The sequence below is a fragment of the Strongylocentrotus purpuratus genome, unplaced genomic scaffold, assembly GCF_000002235.5.
Source record: "Strongylocentrotus purpuratus isolate Spur 01 unplaced genomic scaffold, Spur_5.0 spur5_contig_821, whole genome shotgun sequence".
NCBI classification, from domain to species: Eukaryota; Metazoa; Echinodermata; class Echinoidea; order Camarodonta; family Strongylocentrotidae; genus Strongylocentrotus; species Strongylocentrotus purpuratus.
The window spans coordinates 880,763-902,076 of record NW_022145526.1 but is presented as its reverse complement, the minus strand read 5'-3'; the positions used below and the strand labels follow the sequence as shown (position 1 = coordinate 902,076).

The 21,314-nt window shown below is 37.6% G+C and overlaps 1 protein-coding gene across 1 annotated transcript; it reads left to right on the top strand.

Moving 5' to 3' along the window:
* Nucleotides 1–15,539: 15,539 nt before the first annotated feature.
* LOC105439736 lies at nucleotides 15,540–20,254 on the top strand. The gene is made up of 2 exons (XM_011669087.2): nucleotides 15,540–16,412; nucleotides 18,432–20,254. The coding sequence occupies exons 1-2, from the start codon at nucleotides 15,576–15,578 to the stop codon at nucleotides 19,779–19,781; spliced, it is 2,187 nt and encodes a 728-aa protein (XP_011667389.1). The 5' UTR covers nucleotides 15,540–15,575; the 3' UTR covers nucleotides 19,782–20,254.
* The last annotated feature ends 1,060 nt before the right edge of the window (nucleotides 20,255–21,314 follow it).

Here is a 21,314-nt window from a genome sequence, read left to right as displayed (position 1 = left end):
GAACCTTATCAACACCAGCCGGTTAGGACCTGTTCACACTAAGATAAACAACACAAAGATTTACACTCATTCATATAATCTGTCGTAACCAATACGCGCACGTGACATATACAATGAGTACTAAGTATCCAGAGATGAACTGGGAGGTACCAGACCTACCCGAAGAGTTCAAGCTATTTAAGCAGAGAATGGAGCTTGTGTTGGCAGATCAAGAAATAACTGAAAACAAAAAAAAGGCTATAAAAATCAAAATCGCTGTAGGCAACGAAGGTTTGCGCAGAATCAATGCGTCTGGGCTATCAGAGGCCGACCAAGAAAAACCACAAGAGCTGTGGAAATTATTTGAGAAACAAATAAAGGTAAACATTAATTTTCGATGAGAGCATTGACGCATTCGTTACTCGATGTAGAGACAAAGCCAACACATGCGATTTTGAGGAATCCGAGCTTGCCGAGCGGATAATGGAGGTAGTCATCACCTCAACACCAAGTCTAGAATTCCAGAAATTCCTATTGGACCAGCCTAAAGGATATCTAATCGAAGCAATTCTTGTAGAGGGTCGAAAATACGAGGCAGTTGAGGCGAGCAGAAAATGCCTAGAAACGCTTGAGCCGGCTAAAGAAAGCATAGATTCGTTCAAGCGGAACCAGGGACGAAAGACGTGTGGAAACTGTGGACGTATCCACAAACCTCGTCAGTGCCCTGCGTACAACGATGTGTGTCGTGCCTGTGACACAAAGGGCCATTGGGCCAAGTTCTGTAGAAAGGCTAAGAACGATCGAAGTCGAAAACCAGATCGTAGATCAGATGACCATAAATCTGATGACCGTCAACCGAAACACGGTAACCAATCACGATCAAAATCAAAGGGTCGAAAGTATAAACCGATAAGTGAAATGGACACTGAACATGATACTAGCACAGATCATGAACATCAACAATCAGCAGGTCCATCAAACTTCGAACATTTTGACACCATACACACGATCGGAACACACACAGTGATCAACTCAAAGGGTACAGTAGCTTTTGCAAACATTGACATCATATGCCCACAGAAATCAGGTCAGCATTACCTATATCTGAAGATAGACTCTGGGGCAAGCGCTAATACTATCACAGTACGCACAGCCAAACAAATATATGGTGACAAGTGGAGGCAAGTAGTGAAACGTACACCAGTAAAGCTAGTAGCATATGGCGAAATATCAATACCATGCGTTGGTACACTAGACATAAAGTGTAGATACAAGAGTCCAGAATGGTATACACATACATTCTACGTAGCAGACGTGAATGGACCAGCTATCTTAGGGTTGTTAGGTTGCACAGATCTCGGGATTATCACAATCCATACAATGCACAAGGACACACCTACACATACACCTATCACAAGTGTTAGTGACCTCAAACAAACATACCCAGATCAGTTTGATGCCATAGGAAGCTTTAGCGGGAAAGCAATGCTGCATCTGAAAGATGATGCAGAGCCCACCATAGATGCACCTAGAAAGTGCAGTGTCCACCTGAAGGACAAGATCAAAGCCGAACTAGATAACATGGAGAAGCAAGGAGTCATCAGAAAGATAGAACACCACACAGATTGGTGTAGCTCGATGACCACCGTTGTGAAGAAAGATGGATCCATACGGATATGTCTTGACCCCAGAAGGTTGAACGATGCCTTGAAAAGGTGTCCACACAAAATTCCAACCTTGGAAGAAATCCAACCAATCTTCGCAGGAGCTCAATTCTTCTCCAAGCTAGACGCAAAGGCTGGATACTGGTCAGTACACCTAGCAGAGGAATGCCAAGACCTGACCACCTTCAGAACACCATTTGGAAGATATTGTTTCCAAAGATTACCCTTCGGCTTATGCACAAGCCAAGACATCTTCCAGCAACACATGGATAGGATCGTCCAGAATGTGCCTGGCTGCGTATGTATCGCAGACGACATTGCCATTGTCGGGAAAACAGAGGAGGAACACGACAAGAATCTCCACTTACTCATGGAGACAGCGAAACAGGAAGGACTTGTGTTCAACAGCTCCAAGTGTACTATCAAGAAGAAAGCTATCAGCTACTTTGGATCCATGTACACAAGATCTGGAATCTTCCCAGATCCAAGCAAGGTTGAAGCTATCAACACAATGCCTTCACCCAAGGACAAGGAAGATGTTCAGAGATGCCTAGGATTATTCACATACCTAGCACCATACATTCCTAATCTATCAGAGAAGTCAGCACCACTTCGTGAACTCCTTCACAAGGAAATTCCATTCGTCTGGGACGAGGATCACGAACATGCCTTAAACAGCCTGAAAAGCGCAGTCTCATCGGGTGCATGCCTGCAGTTCTTTGACCCAAAGAAAGAGACAACCGTTGAGGTAGATGCATCAATGAAAGGGCTGGGAGCATGCCTGCTCCAAGATGGCAAACCCGTAGCTTTTGCATCCAAAGGTCTCTCCAATGCACAGTCCAACTACTCGAACATAGAGAGGGAAACCTTAGCCCTAGTGTTTGGTATCGTCCGATTCCATACATACCTATTCGGGAAGGAATTCACTGTGATAACAGATCACAGGCCTTTGGAGACAATTTGGAAGAAACCTCTAAGAAGCGCACCACCTCGTCTACAGAGACTATTGATCAAGGTACAAGGATACAGATGCCAAGTCAAGTACCGACCTGGGAAAGAAATGATTCTTTCTGATACCTTGAGCCGTCTTCCTAACCCCAAGGAAGCACGCGATGTTCCACTAGACATCAGAGTGGAATCAATCTGCTCCGAAGTAGAAGACACTCATCAAATCGACTTGATCTTCTTCGGACAACACAAGAGAACAGAACTCCAGAGGGAAACATCCAATGACCCTGTTCTTAGGTCATTGTGGCAGACAGTCACTCAGGGTTGGCCCGAAACTCTTCAGGAGCTGCCGACATCCCTAAGGGAATTCTGGTCTTACAAAGATGAGATTGGAGTATCTCAAGGAGTACTCTTCAAAGGAAGTCGAGTCATCATACCAAAGACACTTCAGGAAGATATCCTTAGACAACTTCATCTTGGACACATGGGAATCGAGAGCACGAGAAGACTAGCTCGTGAGACAGTGTTCTGGCCACACATCAACAAGGACATTGAACAGCTCGTAAAGCAATGTGCTGCATGCCAGGAACACCAGGCAAGGCAACAGAAAGAGCCGTTGCTTCCCCATGATGTACCTTCAGCACCTTGGACTAGACTAGGAACAGATTTGTTCATGCTAAACAGACAAGACTATTTACTCGTCACTGACTATTACTCCAAGTATCCGATAGTCTACAAGCTGACTGACACATCAAGTGCTGCAGTAGCCAACGTGATGAGTGGAATCTTCAGTCTATTTGGTCCACCAGAGGAGATCGTATCCGACAACGGTCCACAATTTGTCGGGAAGCACTTCAAGGACATGTGCCGGAAGTGGTCAATAACACATACAACCTCTTCACCTCACTATCCAAGATCCAACGGACTAGCTGAGAGAATGGTTCGTACCGTCAAGAATCTGTTGAAAAAGTGTTCACAGACTGGCCAAGACAGTCAACTGGCTATGTCACACCTAAGAGCAACACCCGTTGACAGTCACATGAGATCATCTGCAGAGATGTTGTTTGGAAGACCCATCAGAACAACACTGCCAAGTCATCATCTTTCAAGAGAATCTACCACCACTGATCATCTCTTGAATCGACAGAGTAAGATGAAAGAAACGCACGATCGACATGCGGGTCCAGATCTTCCACCACTCGACGTAGGACAACCAGTCAGAGTCCTACATCCCAAAGATCATACTTGGATACCAGCCAAAGTATCCAAAGTCTGCGACGAGCCTAGGTCGTATGAAGTATCAACACCTAACGGAGGAATCCTGAGACGAAACCGATCTCACCTGAGGGAGATTCCATCGTCAACCAACCCTACTCCAAAGCGTGTTAGGTTCGACGAAGACTACACTTCATCTACTCAAGCAGAAACACCACAACAGAATGGCAACAACCATCAGCCAACACCAGAAACTCAGAACATTCAATCTAAAGGACCAACATCAAACTCGCAAACCACAACAAGATATGGACGCAACATCCGTACACCAGCGAGATACATGTTTGAAGATTGAAACTGAACTCTTAAATTTCTTCAAAGAAGAGAGAAGATAAAGAAGAACACAGAAGACGCTTAGTTTAATGTAGTCTAAGCAGTTTATTGTTCATATGTATGTATAATCATTGTACAGTATTTTTGGTATGACAAGCATAATGTTTATAAGTTTAAACAGATGCTAGCCCAAACATGTTTCGTTTGGAAATTCATTTTATAAAGGAATCAAGTTATATCAAAACTATGTTCAATCTTGCAGATCAACTGTGAAGTTGAAAGTGGAACGATATAATTATATAGACAGTTAAATACTCATTCGTTAATACAATACAAAAGAAACGTATTGAAAACAAATCAAGATTTTATGTTATATAACCTGATTGGAAAAAGTTCATTAGGAAGCAAATAACCAAAACTTGTATACTACCAAAAGTATTGTTATCAAAGCAATATGTTATTAATCATCGATCAGTGATGTTCACTGATTCCCAATCTTTCCAGAGGAAGGGGGATGTTACGATATACGATATCCGATATATCCGGTATCCGTCGTAGTTCAATAAACATGTTCACCATCATCACAAACCTGACTGCCGACTCGTCTATTATCATGAGCATCTATTAAATCTAAGACCCTCGAACTCATCAGGTACCATATGCGCCAGAAGCGGGGAAGGGGGGGGGGCGCACCCTTGCCGGAAGAAAACGTTTGACATCGTTATTTTTGCAGTATAACCATTAAAAAGTGGTTTTAAAATATGAAGTGTCACCATTCCAAATGCAAAAGTTCTCTCTCGATCGCTGCGCTTTCTCGTACATTAGTAAATGTACCCTTTTCCTCAGAAGCATCAAATCGAGGAGGCTAATGATTTTTCCCTATCAATGTGGCAGCTACATTAATGCCCCCCCCCCCTACAAGACACAATTCTCTGTATATCGACTAGTTTGAATAGTACTAAAAAGATTTTAAAATGCAACATACAGGGATTTTATGTTTTCATTAATCCATGATAACGTCCTCAATGTAGCTCCTCGTAAGAAAAACAAAAGATCGAGGAAATGGCATGACCTAGCTATGATGTATAACAATGTGTATTAATCTGATGTAGCAATAACAATACAGAAATATTTGTCTTTGTCTGTGATTATGATGACGATGATTATAAAATTATTTATTTTTTCATCAATAGTAATAACAATAATAATAACTAGACTTTAATTCGTCACTTAGACGAATTAGGTGATACGTATGATATTGGTTTACATAACGTATAATGCATTACACGATATATTATTTTGTAAAATGCTTCTCCCATTTATATGCTTCTCCCATAATGATCTATTCATATGTCAACATTAAATTGTGTCCCCTTGATCATTATGGATCTAGGGAAGATAGATTGAAAAAATATGACCATTGACCCTGCGCAGTAACCAGTTACTTCTTTGATTCTAATTTATATCATGAAGAACACCTTTTGACGATTTTATCTTATTCAAAGAAATGAAAATGTAATTGATAAATGATTATCATCATTATGATAATGATGATCATGATAATCATGATGAAGATCATGATCATGAGCGGGGTCCTGACATCTTATTGAAAAAATGAGGGGTGATTTAGATAGCACATAGTCTTAGCTATAGCATACTCAAAAATCAACAAAATCCAAGCAGAAATAAGGGCGATATTGCTCGCAAAAGACAGGAATGTAGAATCCAGATTTGAAAAAAAATTATCTCCCACAGGGATTACACGCAAAAAGTAATGGATTAAGTGAAAATAGGGAAACACTAAAGTAAATAGGGTTGTTTATTACACTATTTGCGATTCTACGTGTTTAAATAATCAAAGGAGATGGTACAGTGAAAGGTCAAAAGGAACAAAAAAAGTGGAGAAAAAATTGTTGCAGACACCCGGACTCGAACCCGGGATCTCAAGGTCGGAAGTCAAGTGCGTTAGCGATATACCAAAACATTTCCCATAGCGATTACACGTAAACGAAAATGGAATTCTAAAATCCCACTTTGCAAGTAAAATATGAGCATGATCCCGGCATCTGATCGAAAAATGAAGTACACATTGGAGATAGCTCATTGTCTCAGCTACAACATATCCGAAGCTCACGGAAAACAAAGTTAAAAAAAGGAGATGTTGCTCGCGAAAGACGGAAATGTAGAATGCAGTTTTGAGAAATAGTCATGTCCCATAGACAATACACGCAAAATGTGAAAAATTGACATGCCTCCTTTAATCGCAAAAATACGCCATGATACCTTTGTCAAACTGGACAATTATGTACACTACATTTGTAGAAAATTGTCTCAGCTTGAACATATCAAAATTTGGAAGAAAAAAAAATCAATATTTACAGAGATACAATCAATTTTCCAAAAATATGCATCCGTCATAATATGCAAATTTAAATTTCGAGTTTGGAGGCCATTATGATGACATTATGAGTTAATTGAGAGTCAAATGAGACATGAAATCATATTTCCATTTCATAATCTATCCACATATGAAAGAATATTGGGAGTTTCTATCTATTCTGAAGAGTTACAATGAATTTTGTATAGGCATTTTTTGGCCCATGTATTGTGGATAAAGATCACGCAAATCCGCGCGTGCTGTCAACTTTGACGGACGCTCATTGCGTTATTAAAAGGTGAACAAATTATCAAAATGCTTGGAAAAATGTACAAAATACGATGACGGAGAAAATACGGCGATTCTATGTTGCAAAATGCTGGAACGCGCAAAAAACGCGCGCGCATGCGCGTGAGCGCGATTTTTGGTCAAATGCTCTATATGGCCTGAAACGTATGCAAAAAAAATTTGGGATGATTTGGAGCATTTTAATTTTTTTAGCGCGCGTTAACGCGCGCACCTACGCGTACGCGCATTTTTACGCGCATATATTGACCTCAAATTGACCGGACGGATATTGACCTTGATCATGACAAATATGAATGAGAAATGGCTTTCCGTTATGAAGATATGATCATAAGTTGATTTTAACAAAATGGCGTCTAGATGACGTCACGATGATTTTGAGTCTTTGAAAAGTCACGCAGTTCTAAGTTAGACTAAGATCTATCATCATTGAAAGTTTCATGGCTTTATTCAGTCTTGAGATATCCTGCGAACAAAATCGAGGAAGAATAATAATAAATAAATAAATAAATAAATAAATAATAAAAATCTTGACGAAATCAAAAGGTGATACGTCTACGTACGTATCACCTAATAAAAAGAAGAATAGTAATTATGATAATAGTAATATTGTTAATAAAAATAATAATCATCATCATCGTCATCATTATCACCATAATCGGTAATAGGTAGTATCAGAATTATCATTATTTTGAATTTATTACGATGATTATTATCATTATTATAATAACACCATTGATATTTCTGTTTATCTGATATTACTGCATTCATAGAAATGGAATTAAAAATTCCGTTTTTAATTTTCAATGCTCCATTTAAATGGCATACATCTCATTCTACAAAATGTTCTTTTCATTTCTCTCTTGTTCCTTTTGTTTAGGTGAATGACCTTGTCCAGCGTTGTGCCACTAAGAAATCAGAACTGGAGAAGAACATTAAGAATGTGGAAGTACAACGCCATGAAGTATACACTGCCGTGCAGAGACTACTGGACGATGTCAGTCAAGCCTACAGCATCAAGGCCAAAGAGCTTGAAGAAAATCATCGAAATCTCATCGAGTGCATCAATGCAGTAAAGCAGAGTTTCGATGACGACCTCAACGTCTTGAAATCCAACGATCGAAAGAGGATCAAGAGTATTTGTAGTTCAATAACACTGGTAGCTAATGACAGACTGGGTCGTCTTGAGTCGGACAGTCTGTCCGCTCATACCTTGCTCTGTGAGGAGCTGGATGCCATGCTGAAGGAGGCTACTGATCACACTTCTGCGGCAGCCATTACGAAGAAAGCACAGGAGAAGAGGTTCAAGCCTGCAGGTGCTACTCATCTGGACATCGGGATCATCTCAGAATCAGATCCAAAATTGCAAGTCATTCAGTGTGTAGATCTACGGGGATACATGTGGGGAATGACCCACTACTCTGACGATAGTGTAGCTGTCGGATATGGTGATACACATGGTGTAGATATCATTGACTCGGCTGGTAAACAAGAGCAGTATGCAAACCTACCAAGTAACATGGTGTTTTATGATCTTGTGTTTCAAAATGACAGGTCGTTATGCATATCGACAGGTGCCAGTGAAGCACACGTATATTCTCCCAATGGATCCAGAAAATCAACCTTCCATGTGAAAAACAGTGGCTATATTATCAAAATAAACAGAAGTCAATCAGATGAAATTCTTGTATGTAACAGTGTGCAGAAAGTCTATATCTATGACCCGACTGGATCCATTCTCAAACACACTGTTCCAACAAAACACAACGTGACATTACAGGTTTCTTCTACCAGGTCGGGTTTGATTGTCACGCGTTCATGTTACAATCCAAACGTGGTGACAGTCTATGACAGGGATGGGAATGCTGGTAAGTCTCTACAAGCTCCAAGCGGTGCCCAGCTGTTTGCTGCCGTGAATGAGCAGGACAGGGTGTATATAGCGAGTGTTGATAGTAAGAATGGTAACGTGGTGATCAGGCTCTATGACCTTGATGGTCTGAACCTGAAGGAGAGAATTGAGTTCAAGGTACTTAAACTGAAGCTTAGGAATACTTGGTGTAACTTGGTTTCCCTTTCTCCAGACATGCTTGCGTTTGCTTGGGACAAGAATTTGTATTTTATCAAGGTATCACTGTAATCCATGTCACACGCTATTACCATTATTGGTGGTGTGTATATACCTCTTTGCTCCAGCGCTACTCTAATATGGGCATATAATGTGTCATATTCTATTTTTTATTATGCGATAACTAAACGAATAAGAAAATGTCCATTCTCTTGATATTATTTTGTTGCCTCCATACAGTTGACATTATCCAATATAATAATAATGTCCCTCTTTCAAAAAAATATGTTAACACGCAAGATATACATAAACTATCCACTTCTTGCGTTGTGAAACCGTTTTCTATTTAATATGTTAACAAATGATTGTAACTGCTAGTTCAGAGAGTAACAACGACTTAATTCGAGGTGTCGTGGTCGAGTGGATATGTCACCGGACTGTGGATCACAAGGTCCACGGTTCAAGTTCCCCCGCGGCACTAATGTTCTTTGGCAAGACATTATTCTACATTTGCCACTCTCCACCCAGATGTTAAATGGGCGACTGGCTGGAATGCTCCCCAGGGAGTGGAAATGTGAATACATTGTGTTGCGGGTAAACCTGAATCCGATGACCGGGGTAATAATATGTGTTGCGCCTAGAAACAAAGTATTAGGCGCATTATAAATGTAAGCTATTATTATAAAGACACACTGTTGAAATTGTTTCGTTTTTAAACGTCTAGTATCAATATTCCATTATCCGTTTTCCTACTGTTTTATCATAGCATAATTTAATGCTACTTATAGGCAATTCAAAACTTTACCTACTTGAGACGCAGAAATAGAAGTAAGTGGCAATATAATATGATATCATATAATGTCTAACTTGAAAATTGATAAAATATTGATTAACTTCTTGAAAAGTGTTAGTTCCCTTCTTTTGTTGTTCTCAAAGTATTTAAAAATGTGTTTTGTTTGACATTAGTTTCTTATTTTTAATTATGATTATTTTATATATCTAAATAAAGTAACACCTGATACTGACTTTGATATTAGGACCACATTGTAAATGATCTTTTCAGCGATCTTTATATAATTTTACTGCAATTCTGTTATAGGTAGTGATTTCACTTTGAATATTATATGTAAATTCGGCAGTTGTCTTTTTCAAATTTATTACCGCTTCAATTCGATTCCGTTTAGTCAATTCGATTCAATTCAATTAAATCTATACAGATTATCGATTTATGACGTGGAATTTGGAATGTCTTTATCTGCATTTTAGGCGGTAAAAAGAGAATGGGGTAAGATAGGATTATAGTTATCATACAATAAATTGTAGAAATGATGATAATATAAAACACCTACATCTGGCATGCTAGTAGACATGCATGGCAAACTCTGGCATGAAACTGGAGAAAACATAATTTTAATGTTTCCCCATCATAAAGAAATGACACCCCAGATGATATATAGTTAAATAGATGACCTAGAATAAATCCCATGCATAAACGATCTAGCTTCAGGAACAATCTTCTCCCCCCCCCCCCTTTTTTTTTTTTGAAATCTTTTATTATTTTCCTTTTTTCGAAGAGGGGTAGGGGTGTGATAACCGCATCTCGATGGAAAATGTTGTTACTTTATGTTTTTGGTGAAAAAAAAAAGTCAATTCTTATTGGTAAAATGGGGCGACTATTTCGATACACACTCCTGGGTGGAGGGGGGTGTCTCATAGAGAGCCTAAGTCAAACTTAACTCTAAGTTGGAGAGCCATTTGCAGCCTTTTAAAAGATGTATTCAAAAGCAAAAATGCAAGTATTTAAGAATTTTCATAATTTCCACATCAAGAACTTGAAATATCCGTAATAATAGAAAATATGATCGATTTGAATCAAAACGTTATGCTTTTTAAAATAACTTTTTACAAAATATTTCCAAAGATGCTAATGCCTTTTCATAATTGTTAAGTCCAACTAAGGGATAAGTTTAACTTAGCTTTTATGTGAAAAGCATAGTGGAGAAAGCGGGGGTGGAAAACAGGTGTAGTTGCCGCCGGTCCTTTACCCTTCCAAATATAGTAATGAAAGCATATAAAAAGTTTTGCTCTATTATCCAGGGTTCTAAAAGTGGATCTCCAAAATAATACACCCGCCACTGAAGGCCTTTATAAGTCACCCTCTATAGACAAAAATGATGAATACCGCGAATAGGTTCAAATGTTCTTTTACGCTCTGTGGGAAAATTTTATAAATGCACAAACTGCATGATATTGACAGACGATCTACTCAAATGCGATGTTACCATTGTAACCACGTTTGTATTCAAGGACACATTGAAAAGAAAACACTTTTGTGTATGTGTGCCTCGATTGAGGTGTCTATTCACATTCGAGCATCAGTGAAAAATCTAGATTATAGTTGTCTTATGTGAAATTTGCATATGTAAACTAAATATAATTTTGTTGTTACTGTAAGCCTTTTATATCCAAATTAAAATCTCGAAAACCCATCCTCTCCGATTAACTTTCCTTCTTATGACTTAAAGTGCCCGGAAGTCCATTCTAATATTAAGTTGGTTTCAATACAAGCAGAAAAAAGAGAGAAAAAAATTAGTGAAAGCCTAATTAAGCGGTAAGCAACATCCAATCAATCAATCAATTGATCCTTGAGCGAGCGTGCAGTACATACAGTTCTGTTTTAATAACACAGACATTCGACCCCGCCTTAAAATAAAAGGAACATTCCTTTATTAGCTTTTGACACTTGACCAACGGCGTGTGAGAGATATTTGTGAAAAGCAGTCACAACCGCAACAAATGAATAACTGAAGTCTGTAAAAGTATGGAGGAAAGAAAATAAGCTGAACATCTTAATTTCTTTCTTTTTTCTATATATAAGTTTACATAAACAATCTGTGTTCATATCAGTTGCTCCAGTTAAATAATTTATGGTTATAATCATTGGCACACTTTCTTGCTACAAAAAAAAAAGAGGGGTAGGAGAAGCAAAGAAAAAAAGAAACAAGGGTAACATGTACTTTAAAATTATCAAATAGTACACAAAGCGTAAATAATGCTAGTAAAATATGCTATTTTTGCAGGTAACGTTTCTCTTTTTCCACAACCTATAGTAAGCTCTGCCTTTAAACTCTGGTTGGAGGGATGATGATCAATAAACAGAAACAGGGCTTAAAAGGAAACACATCAATATATATATACATGAACATCATATCCAAAATAGCCCTAAATGTCATTAATTCATAATACACCATTGCTTTGCACTGGTTCCAAACTATTTCAAATGAAATAGAAAATAGTAATGTTTTTTTCTTCTTCTTGCAATGTATTATATAGTCATCTCAAATATTTAACTTCCCTGATAACGTGTAACACAGTCTGTTTGTTATATATGTTTAAGGTTTAAGGTTTACACTGAACCGGTTAAATTTATACTTAACCGGTTACACTGCCCAATCATTAGTCAAAAATGAATTTCTATTATTTTTACATAGGTTTATATCAAAACACAAAGTCATAAATATGAACCTAAATATATATATTTCAAAAGCATTCCCCAATCTTTTGTTTAGTCATCAGTCAATCAGATCAGATATCGTAATGCCTCAACTAAACCATTGAGTTATACATACAACCACACAACTTCAACTTATACATTTCAATATATATTTCTTTATGCCACATAATAAATGGGAATAACATCAACTAATTTAACCTTTAACACTCCATTTCCTTTTGAAACAGGATGTACATCCTGTACTTCATCCCGGCAAAAACACTTAAAGGTAAAGACCAGTTTTGGAAACAAACCCCTCTCAAAAAATGAAATCAGGAAGCTCTTACCAATCATGTGAAATAATATGTTTTGACGAAACACCCTCCTCTCAAAAACTGAAACCAGGAGGCTCTTACCAATCATGTGAAAGCATATGTTTGGAAGAACCCCCCCCCCCCCCAACTCTCAAAAAATTAAAAATCAGGAAGCTCTTACCAATCATGTGAAAGAATATGTTTTGACGAAACACCCCCCTCTCAAAAAATGAAACCAGGAAACTCTTACCAATCATGTGAAAGAATATGTTTTAAATAAATACCCCCTCTCAAAAAATGAAATGGAAGCTCTAATTACCAATCATGTGAAAGAATATGTTTTGACTAAACACCCCCCCCCCCCTCTCAAAAAAATGAAATGGAAGCTCTTATTACCAATCATGTGAAAGAATATGTTTTGACTAAACACCCCCCTCTCAAAAAATGAAATGGAAGCTCGTATTACCAATCATGTGAAAGAATATGTTTTGACTAAACACCCCCCCCCCTCTCAAAAATTGAAATGAAAGCTGTTATTACCAATCAAGTGAAAGAATATGTTTTGATTAAACACCCCCCCCCCTCTCAAAAAATGAAATAGAATTCTTATTACCAATCTTGAGAAAGAATATGTTTTTACTAAACACCCCCCTCTCAAAATATGAAATGGATGCTCTTATTACCAATCATGTATGTGAAAGAATATGTTTTGACTAAACACCTCCCTCTCAAAAAATGAAATGGCAAAAAGTATGCATCAAAGCGAGCCATTTATGCATCAATTTAAAAAAAAATCTTCCACTTCTTAGGGGGGCACATCCTCCCTCAGACACCTCCCTGCGTTTTTTTGTCTTCTGTTAGTTAAACTTAAGACTGTTTTCTTTTTAATTTGGCAGAAAGTATTCACTAAAGTGAGCCATTTATGCATCAATTTAGAATAAATCTTCAACTTCGGAGGGGGGGGGGGGCATCCACCCTCAGACACCCCCTGCGTTCTTTTTTCCTGTTAGTTGAACTCAAGACTGTTTTCTTTTTAGTTTGGCAGAAAGTATTCACCAAGGCAAGCCATTTATGCATCAATTTAGAATAAATCTTCAACTTCGGAGGGGGGGGGGGATCCACCCTCAGACACCCCCTGCGTTGTTTTTCCTGTTAGTTGAACTCAAGACTGTTTTCTTTTTAATTTGGCAAAAAGTATGCACCAAATCGAGCTATTTATGCATCAATTTAAAACAAAAAAATCAACTTCGAAGGGGGAACATCAGCCCTCAGACATCCCCTGCGTGGCGCGCCCATTCGCCCCCCCCCCTAACAAAATCACCTGGTGTCGCCCCTGGATTTAAACACCAATACAAATGAATAAAAACATACCTTAAGTCACAGAGATACATGAGACATATTGCTCTCACTGGCATCCTGTGCAAATCAAACATACATTCATAAAAACTTATGTTGCTTAGCACATAATCTACAGAAATTACAGAAGATTACTGTCTTTTTGTTGAATACCTGAAATAATCCAAACAGAGCGGTTAAACTTTTGAAACCTCTACAGATTAAGATGAGTTCTGGGGTGTTTCACAAAGATTCGAAGTCAAACTTAACTGTAAGTTGGACTTAAATATAATGGAGAGCCATTTGTAGCCTTTTTTTAAATATATTCAAAAGCCAAAATTCAAATATTTTAGACTTTTCATAAATTCCACATCAAGAACATGAAATTTCCCATGATAATAGAAAATATAAATGATTTGAATCAACGTTTTATGCCTTTTAAAATGATTTTTACAAAATATTTTCATAAAAGTCCAACTTGGAGATAATTTCAACTTAGAATCTTTGTGAAACACGCCCCCCCCCCCCTAGTCATTCAAATTTAACTGCATGACATGTACGAGAGAAACTGTCCCGAATCGATTGAAACTGTCTATGAAGTTATCGGGAAATGTTGGTTATGTCGTATATAGGACTATTTGTTTAGGCCAAACTTTGTTGCCCTTTTGTGAGATTTTGGGATCATTAAAATGATAACACAATGATATCAATCTTGCTGGAGAAAAAAACCGGTGAAAACCATTGGACACAGATATATGATTTCAGCACTGTTTCGGAACTTTTCTTTAATTTCTTTTTAAACAACCCATTCACTTTACAATAAAAATACTTTTATCTTAAAATGCACTTTCACAAACGGAACTCTTATGATTACTTTTAATACATTATCATTTCAAAATAATCATATTTCCGTGCAATATGCCTTACATATTATAATTGATATTATTTTCTCATTATCAGCTCTTGATACATACACGATTCACATTAGTATGGTTATGAGCCTAAATTATGACTTATTTTTATAAGAGAGGAAGTGGTGAAATATTTGTTCAGGCTAATGTTGCATTGTAATAAGTGTACCCTCGTACGATTCCATACGTGTACAAATTAAGAGAAATTTGGACAGTGAAAGGGAAGAGAATCAGAGAAATGGAAGGAGAAAAAGGAAGAGTAGTATAGAAAGAAGTGGTGACATTATGTGGTTACCATCTTTTATCCTTCCCCAAAAAATGATAAAAGCAAATAAAACGTCTTGCTCTTTTACCTAGGGCTCTACTTAAGTGAATCTCCAACACAATATATCCACAATTAAAATGTTAACAAGTCGCCCTCTATAGATAAAAAGGATGAAATTCAGTTCAAATGTGTTTCATAGCTGCGCGCGCATTCTATGTGGGAAAACCCGATTCTATTTATAGGATGCACAAACTATATTATTTTCACAGGCAATATACCTAAGTGTGAGTTTAGCATTGTAATCGCATATGTATTGATCATGTATACACTTGAATAGAGACTCAACGTGAGAAGTGGGTACATTTTCTGCATGCAGTTAGGACATACTTGTTTCGTACAACCAAGATATTGGTACAATTACAGTAGGTCCATGGTACAATATTGTTTGTGCTTGCATGACTTGACTGTTGGCTTTCATTACACATTAGCCGATCACACTGTTAAGCTTTATTTGACATTGAATATATTTGTCGTGTTTAAAGTAATAGCCAGAAATCCGATATTTGCACCAATGGCTGAGAAGGCTGAGGAAGAGAAAGCTCCAAGCTCTCCAGAGAACCTGACGTGTCCACTGTGCCTTGATATCTTCGACGGGGCAACAATCCTGACTTCATGCGGTCACACCTTCTGTCGGAAATGTCTCAAGAACTATGACCTTTCCCACCTGGATCTCGATCACATGATCTGTCCTCTCTGCAGGAATATCACCAAGTTGACTGCGAACCGTGTCGATGATTTCCTCACCAATGTGACGGTCAACGGACTTGTAGACGATTATCACGCCAAGTGTGGAGGGATGGATGCTGCCCAAGAGATGCGTCCAAAATGCACTGCATGCAAGTTTCAGCGAGATGCTGTATCATTCTGCAGAACGTGTAGTAACTACATGTGTGAAAAGTGTTTGGATTGTCATCAAAAGTTGACAGTCGTCTTTGAAGGTCACGAGATTGTATCCATACAGGATATCATCAACGGGAAGGTCAGCGTTGGTCATCTATCTGAGAAGTGCTGCATCCACAAACAAGAGAACAAAGATATGTTTTGTGAGGAATGTAAGGTCCACGTCTGTCTCAAGTGTGTGATCGTCGGTCATCAAAATCACAAAATCAAGAATCAGACTGATTTCGAGCAGGAGTTACGGCTTAAGGTAACGTGGTTTCACTTGAGGTACCCCTTAGGGGGGGGGGCGCATCCTTGCCGGAAGAAAAACGTTTGACATCATTAATTTCGCTTTATAAAAATTAAAATGAGGTTCTAAAAAAACAGTGTCACCATTCCAAATTCTAAAATTGTCTCTCTGTCGCTCCGCTAAATCGTACAATAATAGACGTACCCCTTTTCCAGAAGCATCAAAGCGAGGAGGCTGATTAATGTTTCCTATCAAAGTGGAAGCTAAATTAAATCCGCCGTATATCGATTAGTTTTTGATAATTCTGAATAGATTTTAAAATGCCTGTTTTCAGTAATCGATATTGACTCCCTCAATGTAGCTTCACGTGAGAGAAAGGACAAATCTAGGAAATGGCATGAACTAGTTATGATGTATAACAATGGATAGTAGTATGCTGTAGCTATAAAATACAAGAATGCTCTACGCCAAAGCCCGATAAACGGGGACCAGGTAATTCCCTCAACGGCGTGCTAGACAATTTTGCACAATTGCATTTGAATATATTACAGAATATGAAAGCCTTTTAAGTGCTTTAAAATACGGAATCAACTTTATAAAACGCTATCTTTTTCCTCGAGGTCACTAGGCCTCCTCGCATTTCAATAGCTGGAATATTTCTAATCATTGAACAAGCTCTGTCGACTATATATGGTCTTGAAGCGGGTAGAACGAAAAAAAATGATGCATCTCTCTAGTAAAGAGGGTGGGACAACACTTTGCCACCCCTCTCACAAGACATGAAGCTCTTGCTGTTGCTCGCATGTAAATCATTAGTTTGAAGGAGGCTGGGATTTTTCGTGACGTTTCAACCTATACTTGATATCACTTTTCAATTTCACAGAAACAATCGTTTCGCTCGGTCGCTACACTTCCTCACGTAATAATTATCTCTCTGTCGAGCTATATGATCATTAATATTATAGAAACACTTCTTTATGAGGTAAATGTATGTTATGTCATTATAACAAAATAGAACTTTACGTATGCTTCAATATGCAATTCCTAAATATGTTTCTGTGTTTCTAAACATACGCGTACGAAAGCTACATTCCGAACCAATACTACGAAAAAGACGAATTCAATGTATTGTTCTCGTTCTTTTTTTGAAAAGTCAAAACACTGTCCTTTATATAAAATATCAAGAAACATAAGATTGAAAAGAGAAATTGTGTTTGTCGCTTAGGAGGGGGGGGGGGCGATTTTGAAGGTAGTTAGCGTATAGCTACATTTTACAGCTACACATTAGTAAAAAATCCTTGTAAATAATCCAGAGTGTCGCTGAGAAGGGGGAGGGAATTTGCTTTTTGGTTTGCTTTTTAATGGGTGAAAGGGCAACCTGCCCAGATTATCCAGATATTACTTCGTAGCCTTTTTAGGAACTGAAAATTGAAATCCTCGAAAATCATATAGATAAAGCTATGAAGCCAAGGAACCATTATTACATATTTGTGCCAAAGGGCTCATAGCAATTGTTATCTTTTGTAAGCACTTTGCATCAAAATAACAATACAGATATATTTGTCTTTGTCTATTATTATGATGACGATGCTGATTATAATAATAATTAATAATAATAATAAGAAGAAGAAGAATGGTAATTATGATAATAATAATAGTAACAACGTTGATAACAATCATCATCATTGTCATCGCCATCACCATGATTGGCTAAAAAGAAGTAGTATCAACATTCTTCTTATTAACATTATTATGTTTTTATTATTGTAATCATATATGTATTATTATCATTTATCATTATTACAATAATGACGATGATTATTATCAGTACAATAATTACTATTAATAGCTCTGTGTATCTAATATTAATGCATTTTAAGAAATGGACTTATTTGGTTGGATTGCATTTTTATAATGTATGATGGAGGGTCGTGGTTCTAACTTGTGTGAAACATTAGGCGCGCGCAAAGTCCGGTTCCATGTAATTAGCATACATCTCAATCTACAACATGTTCTTTTCATTTCTCTTTTATTTAGGTGAACGACCTAGTCGAGCGTTGTGCCACCATGAAATCAGAACTGGAGAAGAACATTCAGAATGTGGAAGTACAACGCCATGAAGTATACACTGCAGTGCAGAGATTACTAGACGATGTCGGTCAAGCCTACAGCATCAAGGCCAAAAAGCTTAAAGAAAATCATCGAAATCTCATCGAGCGCATCAATGCAGTAAAGCGGAGTTTCGATGACGACCTCAACATCTTGAAATCCAACGATCTAAAGAGAATCAAGAGTATTTGTAGTTCAATTACACTGGTAGATAATGACAGACTGGGTCATCTTGAGACAGACAGTCTGTATGCTCATACCTTGCTCTGTGAAGAGCTGGATGCCATGCTGAAGAAGGCTACTGATCGCACTTCTGCGGCAGCCATTAAGAAGAAAGCACAGGAGAAGAGGTTCAAGCCTGCAGATGATACCCATCTTGACCTCGGGAGCATCTCAGAATCAACTACTGATCGCACTTCTGCTGCAACCATTGCGAAGAAAGCACATGAGAAGACGTCTAAGCCTGCATGTGTTACTCATCTGGGCATCGGGAGCATCTCAAAATCAGTTCCCAAATTGCAAGTCATTCGGTGTGTTGGACTACGGGGATCGATGTGGGGTATGACCCCGTACTCTGACGACAGTGTAGCTATCGGATATTATGGTCAACATCATGGTATAGATATCATTGATTCAGCTGGTAAACAGGAGCAGTATGCAAACATACCAAGTAACATGACGTGTTATGATCTTGTGTTTCAACAAGACAGGTCGCTATGCATATCGACGGGTATTACTAAAGCACACATATATTCTCGAAATGGATCCAGGAAATCAAACATCCACATGAAAGGCAGATCTCTCAAACTAAACAGAAGTCCATCAGATGATTTCCTCATCTCTAACAGTGCGTACCAAGTCTATATCTATGACCCGACTGGATCCACTCTCAAACACACTGTTCCAACAAAACAAATTGTAAGTCAGGTATCTTCTACCAGGTCGGGTTTGATTGTCACGAGTTCATGTTACAATCCAAACGTGGTGACGGTCTATGACAGGGAAGGGAATGCTGGTAAGTCTCTACAAGCTCCACCCAATGTCGGCATGTATGCTGCCGTGGATGAGCAGGACAGGGTGTATTTAGCAAGTGTTAAGAATGGTAACGTGGTGATCAGGCTCTATGAACTTGAAGGTCTGAACCTGAAGGAGACAGTTGAGTTCAATGTACTTAATCTGAAGCTTAGTCATGGTTGGTGTTACTTGGTTTCCCTCTCCTCAGACATGCTTGCGTTTGCTTGTGACAACAAGTTGTATTGTATCAAGGTATCACTGTAATCCATGTCACACTTATCTATTACCATCATTGCTCGTGTGTATACCTCTCTGTTCCAGCTCTACTCTAATATGGGTCTGTAATGTGTCATATTCTTTTGTTTATAATCTGATAAATAAACGAATGAGGAGATGTCCATTCTCTCGATATTATTTAGTTGCCTCCGTACAGTTGAAATTATCCAATATGATATAATAACGTCCCTTTTTCGAAAGTATATGTTAATGAGTATACTGTATACTTCTTGCGCTGTGTTATTGTTTTCTCTTTGAAATTTAAACAGATGATTGTTACTGCAAAATCAAAGAATAACAACGACTACAGACGTACTGTTAACAGTTTTTCGTTTTGGGTCATCGTTTTTGCGATTTACTCTAATGAGTACAAGATGAAAACCTTTCGTTGCTTTAATCTTTGGTTCATAGTCAAGTTGTTTGTGTGTTTTATGAGAAAGCACATACTGACTGAATATTTTGTACTTTAGAGCAAAAGGTATTTTTTGGAACGTCTGGTATCAATATTCCCTCATCTCTTTTCCTATACTATTGTATCGTAATAACAAAATTTAATGCTACTTAAAAGCAATTAAAAACTTTACAAACTTTGAAGTTGAATTTAAGAGTCACCTACCACTTGAGACGCATGAAATAGGTGCAAGTGATATAATATCATTATGTGTATCTTGAAAATTGATAAAAAAATATTGATTAACTTCTTTTAAGTGTTATATTCCTTATATTGTCATTCTTAAAATATTTACAAGTTTATTTTGTTAGGTATTTATGTTTCTTAGTTTTTATTGAAATTATCTTGAATATTGAAATGAAGTAACAATTAAAACTGACTTTGTTATTAGGGCCCCATAGTAACTGAGCTTTTTAAGCTTTCATGGGTCATCCTGTCAGATCATTGGTATTATTGTTTTGTTTTGTTTTCATTTCATAATATCATTTTACTCTTCGCAGTTATGCTATATTGAACCTAATTAATACATGAAATCAAATTTAATTTAAAGCCTTACAGGAACATGGTGTAAATATTGCTGCATTCCATTAAAAATTCCTTTGTATTCAGTTTGTACCCTGTCTGGAAAGCCATAACATTGAATCTTTTGGGGGCTGATAATATTAAAGATTGGTTTGCTATGATGTAGAGAAGAACAATGTACAATGTATTAACCAAAATTAGGTCTAATTTAACAGTCGGAAGTTCTGTGTCTTGACTAAACATCTTAAGGAATATTAGAGTATTATGAGATCTTTGTAGAATTTTACTGCAATTCTGTTATATTTAGTGATTTCACTATGAATATTTCATGTCGATTCGGCAGTTGTCTTTAAAAAAAAATTAATAATCATTTCAATTCGATTCCGTTTAGTCAAATTCGATTCAAGTCAATTAAATCTATGCAGATTATTGATTTGTGACGTGGAATTTGAAATATCTTTATCCGCATTATATAAGGGTAAAAAGAGAATGGGGTAGGAGAATTTTGGTAATCATATTGTAGAAATGATGATAATATCAAACACCTA

What these genes read in the sequence shown, in the direction of transcription:
- LOC105439736 (XM_011669087.2), top strand. Translation starts at nt 15,576, where the DNA reads ATGCAGTTAGGACATACTTGTTTCGTACAACCAAGATATTGGTACAAT. An exon ending in AGCAGGAGTTACGGCTTAAG is followed by an intron (nt 16,413 to 18,431) that starts GTAACGTGGTTT and finishes TCTTTTATTTAG; the next exon opens with GTGAACGACCTAGTCGAGCG.